Source organism: Bos grunniens, chromosome 4 (genome assembly GCF_055505025.1).
Source record: "Bos grunniens cultivar Pamir isolate PY7600 chromosome 4, Bosgru_T2T1.0, whole genome shotgun sequence".
Classification (NCBI taxonomy): Eukaryota; Metazoa; Chordata; class Mammalia; order Artiodactyla; family Bovidae; genus Bos; species Bos grunniens.
In genome coordinates this window covers 63,109,937-63,133,911 of record NC_141168.1, presented here as the reverse complement: position 1 = coordinate 63,133,911, position 23,975 = coordinate 63,109,937, and the positions used below count along the sequence as shown (strand labels likewise).

General features: G+C 39.2%; 1 protein-coding gene across 19 annotated transcripts in view; it reads left to right on the top strand.

The window, feature by feature from the left end:
* Window positions 1-23,975, top strand: part of IMMP2L (inner mitochondrial membrane peptidase subunit 2) — a 958,924-nt gene that overhangs the window by 287,771 nt on the left and 647,178 nt on the right. The window contains exon 5 of one of the 19 annotated variants that reach the window (XM_086396589.1): window positions 21,479-21,602. The exons of the other annotated variants lie outside the window; for them this stretch is intronic. Coding sequence (XP_086252715.1) covers window positions 21,479-21,566 — 88 coding nt within the window. The 3' untranslated portion in view covers window positions 21,567-21,602. Of the gene's footprint in view, window positions 1-21,478; window positions 21,603-23,975 lie in introns of those variants that run through there. 19 annotated transcript variants of the gene reach the window in all.

Genomic DNA, 23,975 nt, shown 5'->3' with positions numbered 1-23,975 from the left:
TAGTGGTTAAGTTGTGTCCAACTCTTTTGCAACCCCATGGGCTGTAACCCTCAGGCTCCTCTGTCTATGTGATTTCCCAGGCAAGAATATTGGAGTGGGTTGCCATTTCCTACTCCAGGGAATCTTCCTGACCCAGGGATCAAATCCACATCACCTGCCTGGCACGTGGATTCTTTACCACTGAGCCAGCAGGGAAGCCCTATACAGGGTATTTTACCTGATGACAAAAACTTATGTTTTATATTGAAGAGAAAATGGTGATATACACGTGAACACTGTGATACAGAATGTAATGAAAGTTTGAAAGTTTAGTCACTCAGTCATGTCCGACTCTTTGCGGCCCCATAGACTGTATAGCCCACCAGGCTCCTCTGCCCATGGGATTTTCCAGGCAAGAATACTGGAATGGGTTGCCATTTCCTTCTCCAGAGGCTCTTCCTGACCCAGGGGTTGAACTCTGGTCTCCCACATTGTAGGCAGATGCTTTACCATCTGAGCCACCAGGGAAGTCCTATAGAATGTTGTAGAAAACTCAAATCTGATCATGTGACTTTTCTTCTTACAAAAAGGTTAATGATGTCCTATTACCCAAAATAAAATTCAGAGACTTCCCTGGCTGTCCAAGGGTTAAGATTCTGCCTTCCAATGCAGGACATGTTGATGCAATCCCACACTGGGGAGTTAGGATCTCACATGCCTCAGTCAAAAAACCAAAACATAGAAAAACAGAAGCAATATTATAACAAAGTCAATAAAGACTTTAAAATTGGCCCACATCAAAAAGAAAGAAAGAAATAGAAAATCCTTAAAAAAACCAAAGCCAAATAATGTTGATATTCCATAGAATAGTGTACTTGATCATCAGCCACCTGGCCCTAACCTCCCTTGTAAGCCTCATCTTTCTCTACTGCATTTGTCCTGTGAGGTGCCCTACCCTCCATTCACATTGATCTGCCTCTTCATTCCAGAATATAGCATGCACTTCAGTACCTCCCTGCTTTTGGTAAGCTGCTTCTGTTTCCTTTGTTTTGCGTTCTCATCTTTCGAGACCCACCGTAAAAGCTGCTGCTTTTGCTCTGTGGAGATGTCTTGCATTTTCCCGTGGAGATTTAGTGTCTACTCTCTGTGTGCTCTTTTAGCTCCTTGCTAACTCCCATTCTGTTGTTTATCACATTATTTTTCTGATTGCCTTTTTGATTTCTTCTTTGGCCCTTTGGTTATTTAGGAGTATCTTAGTCAGTTTGGTTTGCTCTGGCAGAATACCATAAACTGAGTGGTTATCAATAACAGAAATCTGCAGTGGTTCTGAATTTGGAAATCTGAGATCAGAATGCCAGCATGGTGAGGTCCTGGTGAGGACTCTTATCCTGCCTTGAAAATGACCATCTTCTCCTTGTAGTCTGGGAGTAAGCTCTCTGTGTCACTTCTTGTAAGGGCACTAATCCCATTCATGAGTGTTCCAACCTCTTTTGTTTTTAATTTTTTATTAGAGGATAATTGCCTTACAGTGTTGTCCTGGTTTCTTCTGTAAAGCAAAGTGAATCAGCTATATGTTCACGCATATCCCCCATTGTCTAAATTTCCTTCCCATTTAGGTCACTGCAGAGCACTGAGTAGAGTTTTTTATACTGTACAGTAGGTTCTCATAAGTTATTCTAATCATCTCTTGAAGACCACACATTCTAATACCATCACATAGAAGGTTATGGTTTCAACATATGAATTTGGAGGAACATAAACATTCAGTTCAAAGAAGTGTGTTGTTTAATTTCTATATATTTCAGAGTTTCCCACAATTTCCCATTTATTGATTTTTAAAGTTCATTCCATGGTGTTTCTAGAACATATGTTGTATTATTTCTATTCTTTTAAATTTACTGAGGTTTATTTTATGGCCTACCATATGATCTGTCCTGGAGAATGTTCCATGTGCACCTGAAAAAAAATGCATATTTAGTTGTGTGGAGTGTTCTGTACATATCTGTTAGTTGGTTAGTTGGTTTTAAGCATTGTTCTAGTCTTCTATTGTTGATCTGCTATTTGTTCTATCCATTATGTAGAGTATTGAAGTCTCCAACTATTATTGTTGAATTGTCTATTTTTCTGTTGATTTCTATTAGTTTTTGCTTCATATATTTTAGCAGGCTATTGTCAGATGTGTTTAAAATCGCTATATCTCCCTGATGGATTAATTATTTTATCATTTTAAAATGTCCCTCTTTATCTCTGAACTAGTACTAAGGAGAGAGGGTAAAGGTTTGGTTCAAATTCCACAGACTCCTGTTTTCTTACAGAATTTCCATAGACTTTCTTGAATAGATACTGTTTTTATTTACTGTTTAGCTTCAGAACCATTTCCTGAAAGTCTTTATGTTTTGGTTTTTTTAAATACTTTTTACTACTTTTGCTGGAGACCAGATCAGCAGAACTTTTCATGCTGCTAGGCAAGAAGTTGATCCATATGCCTTTTTCTATAATTTTTGTGTGTGTGTGTGTTTAACAGATGATAAGTTTTACAAGCCTCATGATGCAGTGATTTATTCATGTTTATTTGCCCAGTACCTACCACAATGATTCTGAAATATTGCAGGTTAGTGATTCTTAAACATTTTCTACTTTGGACAGTTTTGAATGCTGAAACTTTTGGTGGTGCATTTGGAAGTGTTAAAATGGTCAAAATAACATTAAATGACTTAGCGAAAATGAAGCTTTTATTAGCAGTTTAACAGCCTCCATGTAGTGCCCATAAAAAGAAAAAAAAATCAAGGTGTCATCAGGGTTAGTTCTTGCCAGGGGGAGAATATGTTCCTTGCCCTCCTCCTAGTTTTCTGGTGGTTGTTGGCAATCAATGGAGTTCTTTGACCTCTAGAAGGAGCTCTGATCTCTGCCTCCATCTTTACATGGTCTTCGCCTTTGTGTTCCTGTTTGTATCCCCTTTTCTTCTAAGGATTTGTCTTTGAATTTAGGACCAGTTTTAATTCAAGATGCTCTTATCTCAGGATAGCTTAATTGCAAAGACCCTTTCTGCAAACACAGTCGCACTTACGGTTTCTTGGAGTTGGGACATGGACAACCCGTTGTGGGAAGTTGATCACCATTCAGCTCACTGCAGCTGCCTAGGACCACTCGGAGGACCAGCTTTGTGCCCCTTGTGATGTTTAGTAACTCCTAGATACATGCCAAAGCCTGGTTTAAGTCTTTCTGTGTTGCTTAAATATAAAATAGTTCTGACTCTATGTGATTTGCTCTCCTCTTCAAGTAAAATCAATTACAAAAATATATTTGACTATCGATATAAAAACAGCACAACAGACTTGCTCCTTATAGACAACTTATGTACCTTGCCCTTATTGATTATTCAGGGAGTTCAAATCCCCTCCTTTATGTTCTGTTTCTTAATAATCAGGACAAATATTTTATTCTCATGGAGACTTGTTTCAGTGACCCCAGAAACTGTTGGAAATGAATTTTTCTACTTCTGTTAAGAAGAACGAAACATCTTAAATGTTGGACTGGAGGTAGAGTTTGAAGTCTAATTTCTGGGGGCAAGTTATGCATAGGTTCCAAGGAAATAGTTTTGGTCACACACACAAAAACTAAATTGTTGGTACATATGAGACGGGTAGAGTAAATTCAATGCATATAAGCTAGAAAATGATAAAAGTGTTATGAATAAGAGACCATATTTTATTTGGTTTTCATTCTTCATGTTCAAATTCATAGCTTAAAGATGAAAAAGCATTCAGTTTGAGATTTAATACAAATACATACAAATCATGCATTATTACAGAGCTTCACACCTGATGTGCATAAGTCATATGCTTCTGTATATGCCTATAGCGATAAGTGGGATAATGTTTACTGAAGCATTCACAGTGCTTATCTCTGAGTTAGTGGGATTTCCAGCGATTTTTGATTTTTGAAATCATCAGTTGTGATGGAATTTTTAAATTTACAATATAGCAATGTACAATATAGCATTTTATCAATTCAAATACAGGGTTTATGGTGAGGGAGACAGAGAGTGGCTGTAGCCTCCAGGCCAGTGACCTCTATCTGCAGGAGTAGGTTTATATGTTTGCCCATGTTCCATGCAAAGAACACGATTTTTTTCACATGTGCTAGGGTAGAAAGGACAGAGAAGTAGTGCATAATGTATGTTGAAGGCTGAATTGTGTTGCCTTGTAAATCACTCATGCACACACACACACACTCGGACACACCCACCCACCAGTCTCATTAAGGTCTATCTAATTTGTTAGAAGTAGACTCTTCATTATTAAAATTTCAATATAATTGCTTGTCTCCCTTGCCAGTCTCCCCCATGTGTTTGTGGAGTGTGGGATTAGTTATGGAAAGTAGTTCAAGTTAAACATGCAAAGGGAGGAAGGACAAGAATTCTGGTCCAAAGACATTAAGAATTCATTCCATAACCTGACCATCCTTTTTAACAAGGTGATTCCCTTCAGAGATATTAGAGTTTGTTGGTAGACCTGCTTATGTCAGAGCGCTTTACCATTATTACAGAGGAAGAGGCATTTGGGCCGCGTCCAGATCTCATTAGAGGGTGCCCCTCTGTTAGTGGGCATTGTGGGTCTATTGACCTGCAGGCACTGACTTGTGGTCTCCATGTCCCTCTTAGCAGATCCTCTCAGAGCCTCTATGGGATTCTTATAAATATGTGCAGAGCAGTTGCATTTTTTCTGAACATGAAGGCATTCAAGTATACTGGAAGCTTGCCAAGTTTGATTTTGACACATGTCAAGATTAGAACGTGTAAATGGAATGGCATTGTGCCTTGGTACTACTGCTATGGGGTCTGAGGCTGAGAGTTGTCCAGGGGATAGGGCTGTAAATACTGATGCGTGAGTGCTTTACATACTGATGGAAATGTTGGTATCTGTTCCTGTCTGTGCTCTGTTAATTCTCTAAACCACTGTAGTGTTACTCTTCAACTGTTGGGAATAGCAAAAACAGCCAGTCTCTCTGTATTCCCTGCTCCTGGGACATGTGCCTATTTGCTTAAAGACTGGTCTTTGATTTCAGGGTTGCAAAACAGTTGTTCAGAAAACAAGCATAGCAGTCTACTTCAGAAAATCCTTCTCTTTTGAGATATAACTGGATTGGTGATTCGTGTCTGTTTGTTAATTGCAATAAAGCTGCTACTGTAATTTAGAATGCTTGTTAAGAACAGTCCAACGGTCCTCTAAGGGACAATAGATAACCTGCAATGTGTCTGGCTTACGGAGCTGGTAATTATTTTACTATAAATGAATCTAACAATAGCCTATCCGAAAACCACAAGAGGCACAGGCTTTGAGGGCAGAGTATTAAAATCAAGGCTCTTCTTTATTGACTACATTCATCAGCCCAAATAACTGGCAATAAGGTTTTAAGAGAGGCTCAAATAAAGAAAGTGAAATAATTAAGACTCTTTTCAGTTACTGTAAAAAAAATTCTTAGTATGAGTGCATCTTATTTAAGAATCAGTCTAACCTTCCTTTTAATGGAAGTTTTAAGATTTCATATTATATAATAATGACTTCATTGCTTTTTAAAAGGCTATCCTACCCAATTAGGAACTTGTCAATTTTTCCTGTAGGAATTGCTAGGCTATTCACACTAATTTTCCATCTTAGAGCTACCTACCATGTTGTATTTTGGCTGTAATTATTTTTTTCTTTGGGGAAAGTTGGTATAGGTAAAAACCAGGCACAAGTAATAATTTTGGGTGGCATTGGTAGAGTATGTACTCTGGTATTCTTGCCTGGAGATTCTCATGCAGAGGAGCCTTTTGGGCCACAGTCCGTAGGGTCACAACGAGTTAGGTACAACTGAGTGACCGAGCATGCACATAAAGGAAAAGCCAGAGAAAGCACATTTTCTTTCCATGAAAAGACTTGCAAAACTGGGTATTGGTTGAGGAAACTCTAGACAAGATAGTAATTTTCATCAATTTCCAGCAATATCTATAGTATACAAGCAAAAATGAGTTGGTTATATTAATAAATCTAACTGATGACACAGGTGTATTTATCCTTCTGGCATTGGGTTCACACCTACTTTGAGCTCTGCCCTTCTCGGTACTCCACTCATGCTCCCACTGAGCCTAATTGTCAGCTCTCGGACTACTTAGTGCACCTCCAAGGGTTTGGTGTGATTTTCCCTCAGCTTTGACTGCTCCTAACTTCACCTTCCAAATGAGCAAAGCTTGGGAACCCTTTGGACCCAACTCCCTCAGGAAGCACCCCCTAATCAGGCAGAATGAGTGTCTTCTGAGAAGTCCCACAACCAGATACCTGCACCTCCTGTATCCTCAAGGCAGAAGCTCAAATTGTTCATGAGGACCCTGCTCCCACAGCAAGTACCTATTTTTCTGTCCTCCAGCATGTCCTGTATTTAGAGCTTGTTACTCTGGAGTCCATTTAGTTTTCCAGATCCTCTCCATATGAGTTCCAACTCTTCTCATGCCTTTTTTCTCCATTTCTCCTGCTGCTTTGCTGGCATAGCTCCTCCTTGTCCATCTGAGATGGCTGCAGTGACCCCTTTGTGCCTATCCCTGGTCTTGTACTCTCGAACCTCTTCTGCACACTTTCTTCTAAAAATATATATCAAAGGGCATATCTGACTGTGCCAGTCTCCTCCATGAGACTTCACACTGGTGTCATTTGTTGAGAACAAAGTCTAACCTCCTTAGTATGTCAAGTCGAATATGGCCACCCATGATCTGACCTCCGTCCATCTCTCCCACCCAAATTCCCACTACTTGTGGCTCCATACCTCATTTTCCAGCCATGCTGAGCCATTTTTATTTCACCCTGAGGCCTTTGATATTTTATACTTATGAACTTTGCTCAAGGCGCTCCTTCTTTTTGTAATGTTCTTCAAAACATAGTTAATTTCTGATTATCCATCAAGACTCCATCATCTCCTCTTTCAGCAAGAGGAGATCAGTTAACTAACCTCTGGGCTCTTGCAGCATCTCAGTACATATTTCTATGTAATAATCTTAGTGATCTCTTTATGCAACCTCTAAATGACAGGGCAATGTGATTTCTTAATTATTATTATATCCTCAACATTTAGCATTGTATTTGTCACACACTAAGTTCTCAGTAAGTGTTTAAATGAATGTATGAAAGAACAGAGATTAACAACACTCCACAGGCCATATGAAAGACAAGAGAATGAATCTTAGTGAAATCAAGACATGAGTCTTATGACAAAGATTCTGTTGATAGCTTCCAACATAAGAGATGGCTCTGAAAAGATAAGGGCTAGCAGTGTAGCTCTCGTGGAAGACCTGTATTGATTCTGCTTAAGAGTCCATTTGGGGCAGGCAGATGCTTAGTGAAGAAAAGGTGACTGTTCAAGATTCAGACAGGTGGCTATTGTTGGGGATACTCTTAAAGGGATGGCCTGATTTTCTCTTTTATTGGGGGCTCAGAAGTATGCTGGATTTTGAGGCAGAAAAGTACTTACTGAGGATCAGGCTGAAGCACAGTCTTGCAGAATTGGCAGGGAGTTGCAAAATGAAGGAAACAGTCACAGCAACCGTATGGAAGCTTGTCTTTTGCAAAACTGGGCTAGAATACGTAGGCAGTGCAAGAGGATTACTAAGCAAATAAGATGCTGTCTTGGAGGCTTTATTTTCTTTCTGCCAGTGGCAAGGCTTGGTCTAGATTGTGAGGTATGTGGACTAAAAGGAGGGCTAAGTGAGACCTGTTGAAAAAGTTGGAGCTGTTCTGTGAGAACAAACCATGGCCAGGCATCACGGCAAGCTTGGCCAGCCACTTTCAACTTTTTCTCACTCCTCATCTCTATTCAAATAACAAAATTTTTGCAATTGCATGTTTATCAACCAATCTGTGCTTACTTTGGGGCTTGTTACTGCTTGTTAATAAGCAGTAAACAGGGCTTGGGATTAAAATGGTGAACAAGACATAATGTTTCCTTGTGGAGATAACCAGTGAGGTCAATTTACAAGGAACAAGCAATTTCAAATGTGATTGATCATACTGAAGGGACAGTGCACAGAGACTTGGGAGAATGTGGTTGTTTAATTTATTCTCATGAATCAAGGAATGAAGGATTTGCTAGAAAAAGTTAGGTAGAAGATGTATAGAGGTGCCATCATAAGCAGAAGCCCTGAGATAGGATAGAGAGAGACGTGACACCAGCATGGTGAAGTGGGACTACGCTCGATAAGCCTGGAGAGAGAGAGTAGAAACCTTATTTAGAGGCTGTAAGAAACTATAGGAAGGACTTTAGACCTTGTTTCTAAAGGTCTAGAAGTCACTGGAATGTTTTAACATCACCATGCTTATGTTTTAAAATGGTGGCTCTGGCTGCACTATGGGGAAGAAAGGGAGCAAAGGTAGAAGTGGAGTGTCTGGATAGAAGTCTGCTACTTGTTCCAAGCGTGAGATGATGCTGAGCCTGATCATGGTGGTATTGGGGATGAAGTAAAGTGTATCGATTGGAAAGATGTGCAGGAATAGATGAGACAGTTTTGGCCTTTTGGTAGATGTGGCCAGAGAAAGAATAGTTAATAATGACTTCTAAGCTTTGCAGTTGAACAACCTGATATATAGTAGTAGCATTTCCCCCCCCCGCCCCCGAGATAGGTTTTCGGTAGCAATTCAGTGTAGGGATGGTGCATTCAGGATCCCTTAAGACATCATATGGGTAATGAGCCTGATAACGAGATTGGATGACTCCTGGAAGGCATCTGTGTGGATGCAGTTACCTGGCCAGTGGTTTTCAAAGTGTGACCCCCTAGCCCAGAACCGTTAATATCACTGGGGAACTTAGACATGCAGATGTTCAGGCCCCAGCACTGACTGTGTCAGAAACTTTGAGTGTAGGGCCCAACAACCTGTACTAATAAGCTTTTCACCTGATTCCGATGTACATGGAAGCTTAAGAACCACTACCTAAGGTAATGAAAGGTAGACTGAGCGGGGGAAAAGTGGGTCTACGTAGGGCTTATGTGTATTTGTTATTTTACTCCCAAAACAGTTTAGTTTATGATGAACTTTATGTTATTCAAATGTTATACGTTTTTTCATTCTATCATCTGGGCGTGTCAGTGGAGAATGCAGCAGTTTTAACAGGATCTATGTGGTCCTGGTGGAGAAGGTAATGGCAACCCACTCCAGTGTTCTTGCCTAGAGAATCCCAGGGACAGGGAGCTGTGGGCTGCCGTCTATGGGGTCGCACAGAGTCAGACACGACTGAAGTGACTTAGCAGCAGCAGCAGCATATGGTCCTGGAATTTTACTTTACATTAGAGTTTTGAGCTTTTTCATGTAAGGTAAGAGGTAAGTGCTCTTTTTTAGAGATGCCTTTTTTGTATGCATAACCTGAAATTCAATTGTCCTTTTTGGAGGACTGAGGAAAAACTGCTTTTAGTAAGTGAATAAGGGATAAATACTTGTGTTTTCATTAGATAGAGGTTTCTTCAAGGCAAACTTACAGTATGTAAATTGTTGAAATAGGTATTATGTAGGAGTTACTTAGATTAAACCTTGGAAACTACTTTCCAAAGGGTAGATGCTACTTGGTGAGTCTTTTAAAGTTGCTTTTGACAGCTAATTTGCTCACATAATAGCGTAAGGTTTCTCCTCTTGTGCTTCATATTTTTCAAAAGAGAATTTTTTTTTTCCATTATAATGAACTCTGATAAATATATGAGATAATTGATGGACTACATCTGCATAAAAAGAATTCAACTTGCTAAATACAATACTCATGACAAACGGAATGCATTTAGACTCCTCAGTTCTGGGATTGCATTCTGTCACTATGCTCAAGAATAATATGGAACATCATGAAAAAATGGAAAGCGGATCAGTAGAAGAGATTTCTTTAAGGTGGCACTGAAGTTTATCATAATGGGAGGCAGGTAATGATAACTTCCAAGTGATGGAATCTATGCTATAGTACATTTGCTTGACACATTTTCTTTGAATGAAAAAGTTTCTTTTTTATTTTTTAATGTAAAAGATAAGCTGGCTTCCTTCTATCCCCATTTGATGGGCAGCTACATAGTAGGTGCTAGAAAAGGCAAACTGGTGGTTTTTCAGTTGAGTGAGGAAGATACATACACATACACACATAATCACAGATGGTAGGAGCAGGAATCACACAGATTCAAAGCAAATACCAATGAAGAAAGGTATTCTAGAATCAGAATACAGGGACATGGAAGATGGATGGAGGTATTAAAGACCATAGCACATTCAGGGCAGTGCAGGTGTCCAAGATCGCATGATCAGAGCATTAGATGCTTGAGTTGCAGTCCAGTGATGCTAGAGAAATAGCTCAGTACCTGCTGGCAAATACCTTCCTGTGCAATGCTAAGAATTCTGACCTTGATCTTGAAGCTTTGGGTTTCTATGTAAGGATTTTAACGTAGGAAGTCATAAACTCAAATTTGCATTTTAGAAAGATCATTGCATAATATTATGTTAGTGTATCAGGAGGGACCAACCTGAGATAGGCACGGATGGCTCCTAGGTTTTTGCTTCAAACCATAGGATTGACTGTCTGTGTATTGGCCCATTTCTTTATTTTTCAAACAAAGTTTGCTGCTTGTACAGGTTACAGACTTGAGGACAGACCCAGGGAAAATCACAGAGAAGCATTGGATCACACAGATAGAAGAAAAACACAACACGTTTTTAGATATGGGATTGTGACTCAGAAGTGAAACGAGGGGAGAGTTTGAAATAGGAAGAGGAAGCCCACAGTGTCAAATATTAATGGTGGGATAAGGACTAAAATTTTTCTAAAGGAAGTGTCACCAGTCAGTTTGAAAAGTGCAGTTTTGAGAGGCTTCTTGGGGGGCAGGCAGAAGTGGAATTGTTGAGAGCTGAAGATTAATTAAAAGCTAAAGAATTAGAGTTGGGGGTGTATAGTTGAGCAGAAAAGGAGGAAAGGACATAGGTAGGAAACAGTATTATGTGAGAGGAGTGGTTTTCAGTTGCAGGAGGTTTATGTGTTAGGTTAAAGTGCAGGAGAGGGAGGGTGAGAGATTAAAGTGTTAGAGGAGAGCAGGGAACACTGATAGATGACATACTTGAGGGAAGTAGATTGGATGGGATCCAGCACCAAGGTGGTGGGTCAGTGATAGAGGAGAACAGATGTGCTTGCTCTCAGAGAAGGTGTAAGTAGCCAAGCTATAGAGCCAGGTAAACTTCTAAGTGGACTTGGATTATACTCTTTAGGAAAGCATTTCTGTGTGGTGGGTTGGTATTCTGTAAGTCTTCTTTTAGAAGAGATAATGGAGGGTTAGCTGGATTTAAACACATTAGTCCATATTTTGATAAAATAATTCCTTCTTTCCTGATGTCAACACTGGTTATTGTTTTTTTTAAACTGTAGTACATACTATGAGAAATTAAAATTCATATTTAACATCCTCTTCCACATAGAGAAGAAAATATTATATTCACCATAGGATATTTACAACAATCATTTTCATTCTTCAACTATAAGAGGAAATAAGTGACTCTTTGGAGAGGCCAAAGTTTATATCAAACATTTATAGTTTTTGTATTAATATTTGTTATTCAGTTTTACAATTGGCATAATTGTGTGTTTTTCAAGGTAATATGTACTTGATTTGGCTTAAACATCTTGTCGTTTATTCAGTCTTCTCCTATGAATGAATTTATTGTACACAGATAACATTTCTTCATGTTTATGTTCTTTTTTTGGTGGATGAGACAATGTAATAATACAAAAACTTAAAGACTGATATTTGTTTTGACAAGGAAATGAATCATGTAAAGGTTGCCTTATACGGGCAAATGCTGCTTTTTGACATAAATATTACATGAAAACCTCCTTTGTCTTCACAAACTCTGCTCTGCCATGTAATCAAATCATGCCTGGGCGTGTGATCGTAGACACTAACGACTTTGCAGATAAACGTAGCATAGTCCTTATGCCAGGGTTCCGAGGCTGAGGTACTGTCTTCCTCCGAGGTCCTGGCTTTTGTGCCTTACGTGGTCACTGGGTTACTCTACCTACTTCAGAAATAATAAAGAATAGGCGTGATTTGCAGGTACTTCAAAGTTACCAAGGATCAGCAAAAGTACCCTACGGATATAGTTATCATTTTCTGTTTGTTGTTTGTTTTTGTCTTTTCTTTTCATTTTTCTTTTTTTGTGAGGTTGAATTTTTGAAATCAGCAAATTACCATTGTATTTTCCCATTGCTACATCACAAAGCAAAAGCCTATTACTGGAAGCCTGCCCTGGGCAAAACTGTGAGATAGGTGAAGTTTGTCTTAGACATCTGCTTCCTCCCTTTTCTCACTCTGCCAGCTCCCAAACCTCTAAGGCTCTGGAGTTCCTCCTGCCTAGGGGGATTCACACAGCGTTAGTGATTGATTGCATCCTAATATCTCCGTCTTCCAAGGATATCGGCTTTTAGGAGACTATCTGGGGAGAATAATATATAACAGAAAGGAGTAAACCTCTAATGGCAAAATACAAAACATCATTGTTGAGGGGGCTGATGAGTCAGAAACTGTGGGGCAGAGACCTTCTAAGTATAAAGCAAGTGTATAAATGACTGCTTCCTCTGCTCTTTTTGTAAAGCTGGGGTTATTAATGATTGTGTGTGTATGCTAAATCTCCTCAGTTATGTCCGACTCTGTGCGACCCCATGGACTATAGCCAGCTAGGCTCCTCTCTCCATGGGATTCTCCAGAATCCTTTGAATTATCATACTTGACTGTGGTAATATACAGGCATGAATGGGCTGGCATTACCCTACTCTTCTTTGAAGAAGATACTCTGTAGTGATAGAAAGAGTAAATTGAGACTATTTTTATACCATGGCTCATGAACTCATAGACATGAGGGAATGATCCTTGTTTAGCATTTCAATTTGTGGTCTATCTTGGAATCATATTTTAATTAACTCCGCCAACACCTTAGTGGGTGATAAGTAATATTATCCCTGGAGAATGGTATATAGAAAAAATGTAGTCTAATCTGAAAGCTTGAGAGTGGAAAAAAAGATTGCCCTTATCAAGTCTGTTAAAGATCGGGTTAGAGAGATCACTCAAGGTTAAGAGTCTCCCGCTAAGAAGTTGCCCAGTAAATCAGTGAGAGAACTGCAAGGAGAACATCTGAGCTTCTGGCCTCTTAGGGCACAGAGTCACTGTTTACTTTAAGGCCACATTTATAATCACAGTTAGTGACCTCAGGAGACCAGTGCTCCCAGCAGTGAAGCAGATGGCACATTTCTTCTGTTACCCTACAGCTCATGAGCCATGATGCTAACCAAGTGATATAGGAATGTTAAGTAACAACAAATTAGGCTCTGTTAAAATCATGACATTGAATATATCTCTATAGCTTCCTGTTTCCAAAGACTTTACAGTTATATTTATAACTCTTTCAAACCACTTGAAATTCCTCTCATTGAAAATCACTACGCTTCTTTTCAGTGCTTAAAGAAACAGCTATCTGGTGGGACCATACATATTTAGATGGTAAATTTGTATTTAGGAGGAAGAAAGGTTATCCAGCTCCACAACTGGATGAGGTCTTATTAAAACGTATAGAAATATAGCATATTAACACTAAAAGAGATCTTGGAGGTTGGGAGGAAATTAATTTGTAATTGGGCTCCTTGGACCAAACTCATTATGAAAACCACTCAGATAACAGGGCGTTAAATCAGTTAAGGGTGGTCTTTGGAGAAACAAGTTTTCTGGAACACTGGGAAGCTAGGGCAGAGACATAGATCAAGGACACCTGGGCCCTGCTCTGCTTTCACCTTGTGGAAGAGGCTGTGACCTTGCCCGCACTGAGCTTGATCCAAGAACTAGGAAAAATGCCGTTTGCAAACATCCTTTAAATGGAAACATGTCTATAGCAGCATAAGTTCTTTCTGGGTAAATGATTTTGACCATATGTATAAAAGGGCAGTGACATGATTAGAATTTGGCTGTTTCACAGTTTTGCCAGGAAGGTCCTATATCCCAGGCTAAATAAATTGGGACTCAGTTTAATCCTGCAGTAGACATATAAGTTTAATTAAGCCTCAATTTTACAGATGAGGGAAACACAGTTTATAGGAAAAAAATGACTTGCCTAAATTGACAGATCACCTTAGTGCCAGAGAGGAGACAACCCAGGTCTCTTGACCCTGCTATAATCATCTATAACTTCATGACTCAGAAAAGAAAACCCTGACCCCATTAAAACCATTAATTTTCTGATAATGACACCATCATACTTCAGTCATTTTGGTCTTTTTTTCACGTATTCATTAATTTAACAAATACTTAGTAAATCCCTGCAGTGGTAGCGTGAGTAAAACAGATCCAAGCCCTTGCTCTCAGGAATCTTACTTTATAGTTGAGGAAGATGGACCATAAACTAAATGAGTAAGATACGATTTAAAGTATGTTTTAAATTAGTTTATGTTAAATGGTGGTTAAGTGCCATGAAAAAAAGATAAAATGGAAAAGAGTGGAGTTGTGTGTGTGAGTGTCCTGATGTCATTCTAAATAGAATGGTCAGGGAGGACCTTGCTGACTCTGTAATCAGTCATTTCCCCAGTCATCGTATATCATCTGCTCCTTCATGCCTACAACATCTGCATTTCTCTTCCCATTCCCCGGAAGAGCAACAGAACACTCCCTCTATTGTTACTTGACCACATATTATCTCTTTGTCTCATAAGCTAAGGCATCCATTATCCTGCATCCAGCCTCAAGAAACCAGACCAGAATTCTGTCACCCTCTCCTGCCTCTGAAGCTTCCCCGATTCCTCCTTCAAGACAGCCTCATCACCAGGAGACTCACTCTTTGTGATATGATCACCTCTCCTGACCCATCTTCCCTTCTGTTTGGACAGGCTGCTTTCTTCCTCTGTTCTGTTTTTGCTCACTGAATGCTCTTCTACCAGTTGAAACTCTGACGATCTTTTACAGTCCGTCCCAAATGTTGTCCCTTTCCAGAGAGTTTCTGATCTCCCCACACCCCCACCCCCAAAAAAGTTCCCGTTCACTCTTTTAGTGAAATACTTGGCCTCTTAAATCAGCTCTTCATTAGCACAGTTCTTGGTACACTGTAACTGCTCCATAAGGGTTTGTTGAATCAAGTTGAATGATACTTATCAGATTCCATTGGGAATCAGAAATCCCAACAAAAGTTGAAGTTTCAATTTGGATTAAAAATACTGCTCATGGAAATGTAGCCAAGATGTAGGAGGAAAAAAAAAAAACAAAAACCACTTAATAGAATATATTTCAAACAGAAAAAGCCTTTCAGTAATGTAGTCTGTTCTATGTTCAGGGACAGTTGCAGAGAGAATGAATTCACGTGAATTTATGTGGGAAGCTGGCTGTCAGCTGAACCATGTGAAAATGAATCTGCCTTAAACTGTTTTCTGCTAAAATAAGCAACATTTTAGAAATGTTGTCTATCTCTTTAGGTTAGTGCTAAATTATCCCACAGCTCTCTGAAGCTCATCAACTTAATAATTGTTTCCAATGATCTGTAAACGAGCTTGCTTAAAATAATTAACCTTTTTACTTATTTGTATAAAAGACTTGGATAACAAAAGATTGGAAGTTGATGGGGTCAATTCAGGATATCTGGGTCCTCAACCCATTGGTTCCTATCCTGAGTATCAGGCTGCACAGCTGTGGGTACCAATGACTTGCCTCTGGGAGATTTATCATTTTCTCCCCAGTCTACATTTGCCATGACCTAAGAGCTGCTGCTTCACTAGCAGATGGAGTATGGGGAGTAGACGGATGCTTCTATACACAGTGTCCCCAGCCTTAGGATGGAGGGGCAACCTCCCTGGAGGTCACATGAATTTTGCTTGGGTATCAACCTTACTGTCTAATCTTCTGTATAAACTTGGCCCACTTCTTGTCTGTCAGTTTTGGTTTCTGGTTTGTAATTAATCCATGGCTAATGCTAGTATCCAGCCCTAAAGTTCCCATTCATAACTGAATTCCTTTGGGGCAGAAACCTAAAGAAAATTCCTGCTTAGAGAATTAGTTTCTTCTGGGCAAATTTTTCAGATGTGTACTTGCCAAGAGGGTACATATAAAAGAAAACAAATGAAATCTTCATCTGCTGTCTTCAGCAGAAATTATCTGGAAGCATCTTTTATACCTAAGAGTCTTCCCTGGTGGCTCAGACTGCAAAGCGTCTGCCTGCAATGCAGGAGACCGGGGTTCGATCCCTGGGTTGGAAAGGAGAAGGAAACGGCAACCCACTCCAGTACTCTTACCTGGACAGTCCCACAGATGGAGGAGCCTGGTAGGCTACAGTTCATGGGGTCGCAAAGAGTCAGACGCGACTGAGTGACTTCACTTTCACTTTCACTTTATACCTAAAGGATTAGACTCTATGGGGTGAGCTAATAGACCCAAATCTGGATCTCTTCTCTTAGAGCACTTTTAATCCTGCATAATTTTGATGACAGACTCACTCACTGCCCTTCATTTAGCACCATTCTTCCTAAAATGAGATTTCTTTAATAGTGATTTCCATGTTGCCAAATACAGTGAACAAATCTTAATCCTCATTTTTCTGGACTATCAGGTAAGGTAACTTTCTTCACATGGCTTCCAGGGAAGCCATATTCTTCTGGTGTCTCCCTTTTTCCCTAGTCACTTCTTAGTTCTTTCTCTTGTTCTTCTTGCTCTTTCTGATCTCTGATGACTGTAGTCCCCCAGTGCTCAGTGCTTGGATCTCTTCTCTAACAACAAAGTCTCCTGGTGATTTCATTCAGGCCAATGGTTTAAATACCATCTATATGCTGATGAATCCCAAATTTACATCTCTATTCCAGATTTACACCAGCTTCCCTGGTGGCTCGGAAGGTAAAGCGGCTGCCTGCAATGCAGGAGACCCAGGTTCAATCCCTGGGTTGGGAAGATCCCCTGGAGAAGGAAATGGCAACCCACTCCAGTACTCTTGCCTGGAGAATCCCATGGACGAAGGAGACTGGTAGGCTACAGTCTGTGGGGTCTCAAAGAGTCAGACATGACTGTGGGACTTCACTTTGACTTTTGATTCTAGATTTATCTCCTAAACTGCAGATTCAATTATCTAGTGGGCCCTTTGTCATCTCCATTTAGATGCCTGATTAGATAAAGTCCAAAATATTCAAAGCAGAACTCCTGATTATCCCTATGGAATCTGCTTCTCCCATAGTCTTCCTCTTCTCAGTAAATGGCCATTTTATCCTTCCAGGGTCTTAGGCTAGAAAATTTGGGGTTTATGCTTTATTCTTCTCTTCTTATACTCCTCATCTAATCTGTCAGCAAATCTTGTGGGTTGTTTCTTCAAGATATATCCAGAAAATAAGTATTTTTCACTACCTCTACCTCTCCAAGTCATCATCTTTTACCTACTTCTTATACCAACCTCCTAACTGGTGTTCCATTTTCTACCTTTGGGACCCTTTTCTTTTCTCACAATACCAGTCACAATTACTGTGCCATTTTTTTTCACTCCCAACTCTTCTTTGGTTTCCTATCTCTCTCTCAGTAACTGGGAAAGGTCTTATAATGGCTTACATGGTACTGTACTTTCAGCCTCTCATTTACCACTCTGAACTCACCATTTTATGACTCCCTTCCCAATCATAATGTTCAGCACACTGGCCTCCTTGCTATTACTCTCTGACCAAACAAATAGGACTAGACTGTCAAATCACAGAAACGTGAATCAGAAATCTTACCCACTCAGTTCAGTTCAGTTGCTCAAGTTGTGTCTGATTCTTTGTGACTCCCATGAACTGCAGCTTGCCAGGCTTCCCTGTTCATCACCAACTCCCGAAGCTTACTCAAACTCATGACCATCGAACCAGTGATGCCATCCAACCATCTCATCCTCTGTTATCCCCTTCTCCTCCCGTCTTCAATCTTTCCCAGCATCAGGGTCTTTTCAAATGAGTTGGTTCTTCACGTCAGATGGCCAAAGTATTGGAGTTTCAGCATCAGCATTAGTATTTCCAATGAATATTCAGTACTGACTCACTTTTGGTGGGACTGGTTGGATCTCCTTGCAATCCAAGGGATTCTCATGAGTTTTCTCCAACACCACAGTTCAAAAGCATCAATTCTTTGGTGCTCAGCTTTCTTTATAGTCCAACTCTCACATCCATACATGACTACTGGATATAGGCAATCAAAAGAATTAGACAAACTAGAGAGATGTCCAGGTTGGTGAAGGCACCTCTCAAGGTCCTTCCCACATTGGAGCTGATCCTCTGGTTTAGAATAGATAAGATTATCTCAGACAGAGGAATGTTTAAATTATAAGACATCTCCTTTTTATCTTCTAGAGTTATATCTGTATATGATAGAGACAAGATACATATCCAATAAGCTGTTATTCAAGGAGACATCCTTCACACATCTAAGGTTCTATTCACTAGATAATCCTGAGCTAGATACATCTTGCTATAGGCATTTCAGAGATTGTCTCTTCTTCCTGGATAAACACCATTCATCTACTACTCAGAAGTCTAATAGCAAAAGATTTAAGACTTAACTGCTTTCCTTGTTATCTTCTTCCATCCCTTCCCATTCCACCTCCCCACTTTTTCCTCCCACTTAGGCAAGCACAGTCCTGTTATTGTTGGTTGCACTTGATCTTATGTCTTCCTGAAGTGCTCTAGACTCAGACTTCTCACAGGCTACTCTTAACTTCCTTCAGCTCTTCTACACTGACCTTTCTTGATGAGATTTCAACCGCATTCCCAGATACAGTCTTTTCCCAGCCTTTGCCCTTCTCTACTTATTCCTGTTTGAAATAGTATTATTTCACTAGTCATCTTTTTTATAGATACTTTGTGTCACTAGAAAAGAAGTCCCACGGGGGCTGAGATTTATGCTTATGGCTGTACCCCTAATTCCTAGGACAGTACGTGGCAGTGGTGGGCTCTCTGTGCTTGTCGCGTGGATTACTGTTTCTCCTTCCCTACACCACTAAGATGGCTGAAGATCTCATCTCTTCTCATGTTGACTGTTGTGGTCATCTCCTAACAGACTTCTGGCATACTGTTCCCAATGTTCTCTTCTAAAACTTGAAGCTGCTCTGTGAGAATATCTCATTCCTGCTTAAAATCCTTCAGTGGCTCCTCACAGTTTTCAGGAGAAATTCCATCTTTCTTAGCATGACACCTGAGGCTTGATTAACTCTCCAACCGCATTGCAGTCTTCCTCTCACTTATACTTACGGGCTTTCCTTCTCATTTTGCCCCTAGATGTTCATACCTGAAATGCCTGTCTGAATCATCTGAATAACTGGTTCCTGATTATTTAGCCTAAGGCTCTTTCCTGTAATGTTTCACCTTATTCCCTTTAGTCTGGGTTAAATGTTCTTCTCCAATAGCAACCATGCCTGTCTTTGCTGCAGCATTTTTGCATTATATAATAATTGGCCTTAAATGTATATGTCTTATTCACTAGACTTCAAGCTTCTTGAGTTCCATTCATTTTATCTCTCTAAGACATTTGGTAATTTGATTCATAATAGACCCTCAAAATGTGTTGACTATATGAAACTCTAAACCAAAGGGCAAAAGGGACATTTAGATAGGGAGTAGCTTAAAAAAAAAAAAAAAAAAGAGTTCTAATTTGATTACACAAGACACAGAAGACTATCTCCTTAATCAGGTCTTGTAGAATATACAAGGTAGTAATCATAGAGAGTAGCAACTAAGTACGTACCCTTCCTCGGGTCAGGTCTAGGAGGGAAATGACATTGCTGAGAGTTGGATAATGAACAGGGAATATTATGCTGTGCATTTACTTCTAAGTTCTAAATTTTGAGAAGGGCCTTTTGAGCAGGAGACTTGCTCATCTTTACCCCATCCTTAAAGGCCCTGGAGAAGTCAGCCACTATTAAATCCTTGTGATTTTATAGAATAGGTCAAGTTAAAGAAGTTAATGGAAATCTTTTGACCCACGAAATTATTATATTACACTACAAGTCAAGTGTTAACTAGAGAGGGCACATTTTCTACCGAGACTCACAACTCTTGGCCTCTTAGAATTTTTATTCTTGATTCCAAATATCAAATTTGTCATTTCTACCACATGCTTTATCATCTCCATGTGTGTTTACACTGAAATCAAAGATTAATAAGTGATAATTTTTAAATTGCAATTTTTATCTACTGATTCACTAATTTAGGCTGGTAACTAGAGAGGGCACATTTTCTACCAAGACTCACAACTCTTGGCCTCTTAGAATTTTTATTCTTGATTCCAAATATCAAATTTGTCATTTCCACCACATGCTTTATCATCTCCATGTGTGTTTACACTGAAATCAAAGATTAATAAGTGATAATTTTTAAATTGCAATTTTTATCTACTGATTCACTAATTTAGGCTGGTATGGCTTTTATTCGGAGAAGGCAATGACACCCCACTCCAGTACTCTTGCCTGGAAATTCCCATGGATGGAGGAGCCTGGTAGGCTGCAGTCCATGGGGTTGCAAAGAGTCAGACACGACTGAGCAACTTCACTTTCACTTTTCACTTTCATGCATTGGAGAAGGAAATGGCAACCCACTCCAGTGTTCTTGCCTGGAGAATCCCAGGGATGGGGGAGCCTGATGGGCTGCTGTCTACGGGGTTGCACAGAGTCGAACACGACTGAAGTGACTTAGCAGCATGGCTTTTATTAAACTTGTTACATGGCAAACTTTATCAATTGGGTAAATAGAAAATTTCTATATATAATTTACAGCTTCCTGGGTGGCTCAGCAGTAAAGAATATGCCTGTAATGCAAGAGCTGCAGAAGAAATGTGCTCGATCCCTGGGTCAGGAAGATCCCCTGGAGGAGGTTATAGCAACCCACTCCAGTATTCTTGCCTGGAGCATCCTATGGACAGAGAAGCCTGGTGGGCTATAGTCTATAGGGTTGCAAAGAGTCAGACACGACTGAAGCGACTTAGCATACACACGTATATAATTTATATTCCTGTAATTTGTAATACCTGTTGCAATTGCTTAGTTCTTTAGAGAAAACAATCCCTTTCTCATATATTTCACATAAAAACAACTAATTTTTATAACTATTTTTCAACAGTGCAATGCATTATGATTAAAATGTCTTGGGAAATAGGTTTATAAGGTATAGAAAATATTGTCATGAAAAGATTCTTGTTAATATAAATCTTCACTTGACTTATAGGTGTTCCCCTAAAATATAAAATCTGTTTTGCTTTAATTTAATATGGTCTTTTTAGACCAAGTCCAAAACAGTCTACCTTAATACTAGATTCTGCTGTGTAGTGAACTGGCCATAGGACTAGTAGAGTTTGATCTCAATATTCCTGAATTCAGGTTACAGTTTAGAAAATTAATGTTTTGGTTCCTCAGTTATTTGCTAGTAACTCTAAGTACTGTAAAATGAAATTTTAACATGTTAACTTAAAAATATGCTCTTATTTTCATAAAACCAGTATTTTTGAAGACATTGCTATAAATATGAGCCATTGCATAGAAGATACAAGATACACAAACATGAGAGGGTGCTTAGTGATTAATTGAAGACTTCCTGCTGTTTTGTGAACATTTGTTAACACATATTTGTGAGTATTTTACCCTTGATCTTCTTATTTTGAATCAATTCACCTTTTTTCTTCTCAAGTATTTACCTTGTAGTTCTTTGTGATCAACCCACATATGAAGGATGACAAGTGAACTGATCTTTAATTCATTTCTCCAAATATCTGCTTCATTCAAATTGTGATAGAAAGAAGCACATAAGAACAAATCTTAGTTATCATTATTTTATTGATGTTTATTTAGTAGTCTTCATGCCAAAGTGGTGGGGTTTAATACTGATACATTATTATACTAGGAAAAATTGTTTTAAAAAAACATGCTTTATTTATTTTTTTAAATATAAATTTATTTATTTTAATTGGAGGCTAATTACTTTACAATATTGTATTGGTTTTGCCATACATTAACATGAATCCGCCACTGGTGTACACGTGTTCCCCATCCTGAACCTCCCTCCCACCTCCCTCCACATACCATCCCTCTGGGTCATCCCATTGCACCAGCCCTGAGCATCCTGTATCATGCATTGAACCTGGACTGATGATTCATTTCACATATGATATTATACATGTTTCAGTGCCGTTCTTGCAAATCATCCCACCCTTGCCCTCTCCCACAGAGTCCATAAGACTGTTCTATACATCTGTGTCTCTTTTGCTGTCTCGCATACAGGGTTATCGTTACCATCTTTCTAAATTCCATATGTATGTGTTAGTATACTGTATTGGTGTTTTTCTTTCTGGCTTACTTCACTCTCTATAATAGGCTCCAGTTTCATCCACCTCATTAGAACTGATTCAAATGTATTCTTTTGAATGGCTGAGTAATACTCCATTGTGTATATGTACCACTGCTTTCTTATCCATTCATCTGCCAATGGACATTTAGGTTGCTTCCATGTCCTGGCTATTATAAACAGTGCTGCGATGAACACTGGGGTACACGTGTCTCTTTCCCTTCTGGTTTCCTCAGTGTGTATGCCCAGCAGTGGGATTGCTGGATCATAAGGCAGTTCTATTTCCAGTTTTTTAAGGAATCTCCACACTGTTCTCCATAGTGGCTGTACTAGTTTGCATTCCCACCAACAGTGTAAGAAGGTTCCCTTTTCTCCACACCCTCTCCAGCATTTATTATTTGTAGACTTTTGGATCGCAGCCATTCTGACTGGCATGAAATGGTACCTCATAGTGGTTTTGATTTGCATTTCTCTGATAATGAGTGATGTTGAGCATGTTTTCATGTGTTTGTTAGCCGTCTGTATGTCTTTGGAGAAATGTCTATTTAGATCTTTGACCCATTTTTTGATTGAGTCATTTATTTTTCTGGAATTGAGCTGCAGGAGTTGCTTATATATTTTTGAGATTAATTCTTTGTCAGTTGCTTCATTTGCTATTATTTTCTCCCATTCTGAAGGCTGTCTTTTCACCTTGCTTATAGTTTCCTTTGTTGTGCAGAAGCTTTTAAGTTTAATTAGGTCCCATTTGTTTATTTTTGCTTTTATTTCCAATATTTTGGGAGGTGGGTCATAGAGGATCCTGCTGTGATTTATGTCTGAGAGTGTTTTGCGTATGTTCTCCTCTAGGAGTTTTATAGTTTCTAGTCTTACATTTAGATCTTTAATCCATTTTGAGTTTATTTTTGTGTATGGTGTTAGAAAGTGTTCTAGTTTGATTCTTTTACAAGTGGTTGACCAGATTTCCCAGCACCACTTGGTAAAGAGATTGTCTTTTCCCCATTGTTTATTCTTGCTGCCTTTGTCAAAGATAGATGTCCATAGGTGCGTGGATTTATCTCTGGGCTTTCTATTTTGTTCCATTGATCTATATTTCTGTCTTTGTGCCAGTACCATACTGTCTTGATGACTGTGGCTTTGTAGTAGAGCCTGAAGTCAGGCAGGTTGGTTCCTCCAGTTCCTTTCTTCTTTCTCAAGATTGCTTTGGCTATTCGAGGTTTTTTGTATTTCCATACAAATTGTGAAATTATTTGTTCTAGCTCTGTGAAAAATTCCGTTGGTAGCTTGATAGGGATTGCATTGAATCTATAGATTGCTTTGGGTAGTATACTCATTTTCATTATATTGATTCTTCCAATCCACAAATATGGTATATTTCTCCCTCTGTTGGTGTCCTCTTTGATTTCTTTCACCAGTGTTTTATAATTTTCTATGTATAGGTCTTTAGTTTCTACGTACAGAAACTACGTACAGAAAGTATTTTATTCTTTTTGTTGCAATGTGGATGGAATTGTTTCCATAATTTCTCTTTCTATTTTCTCATTATTAGTGTATATGAATGCAAGGGATTTCTGTGTGTTGATTTTATATCCTGCAACTTTACTATATTCATTGATTAGCTCTAGTGGTTTTCTGGTGCAGTCTTTAGGGTTTTCTAT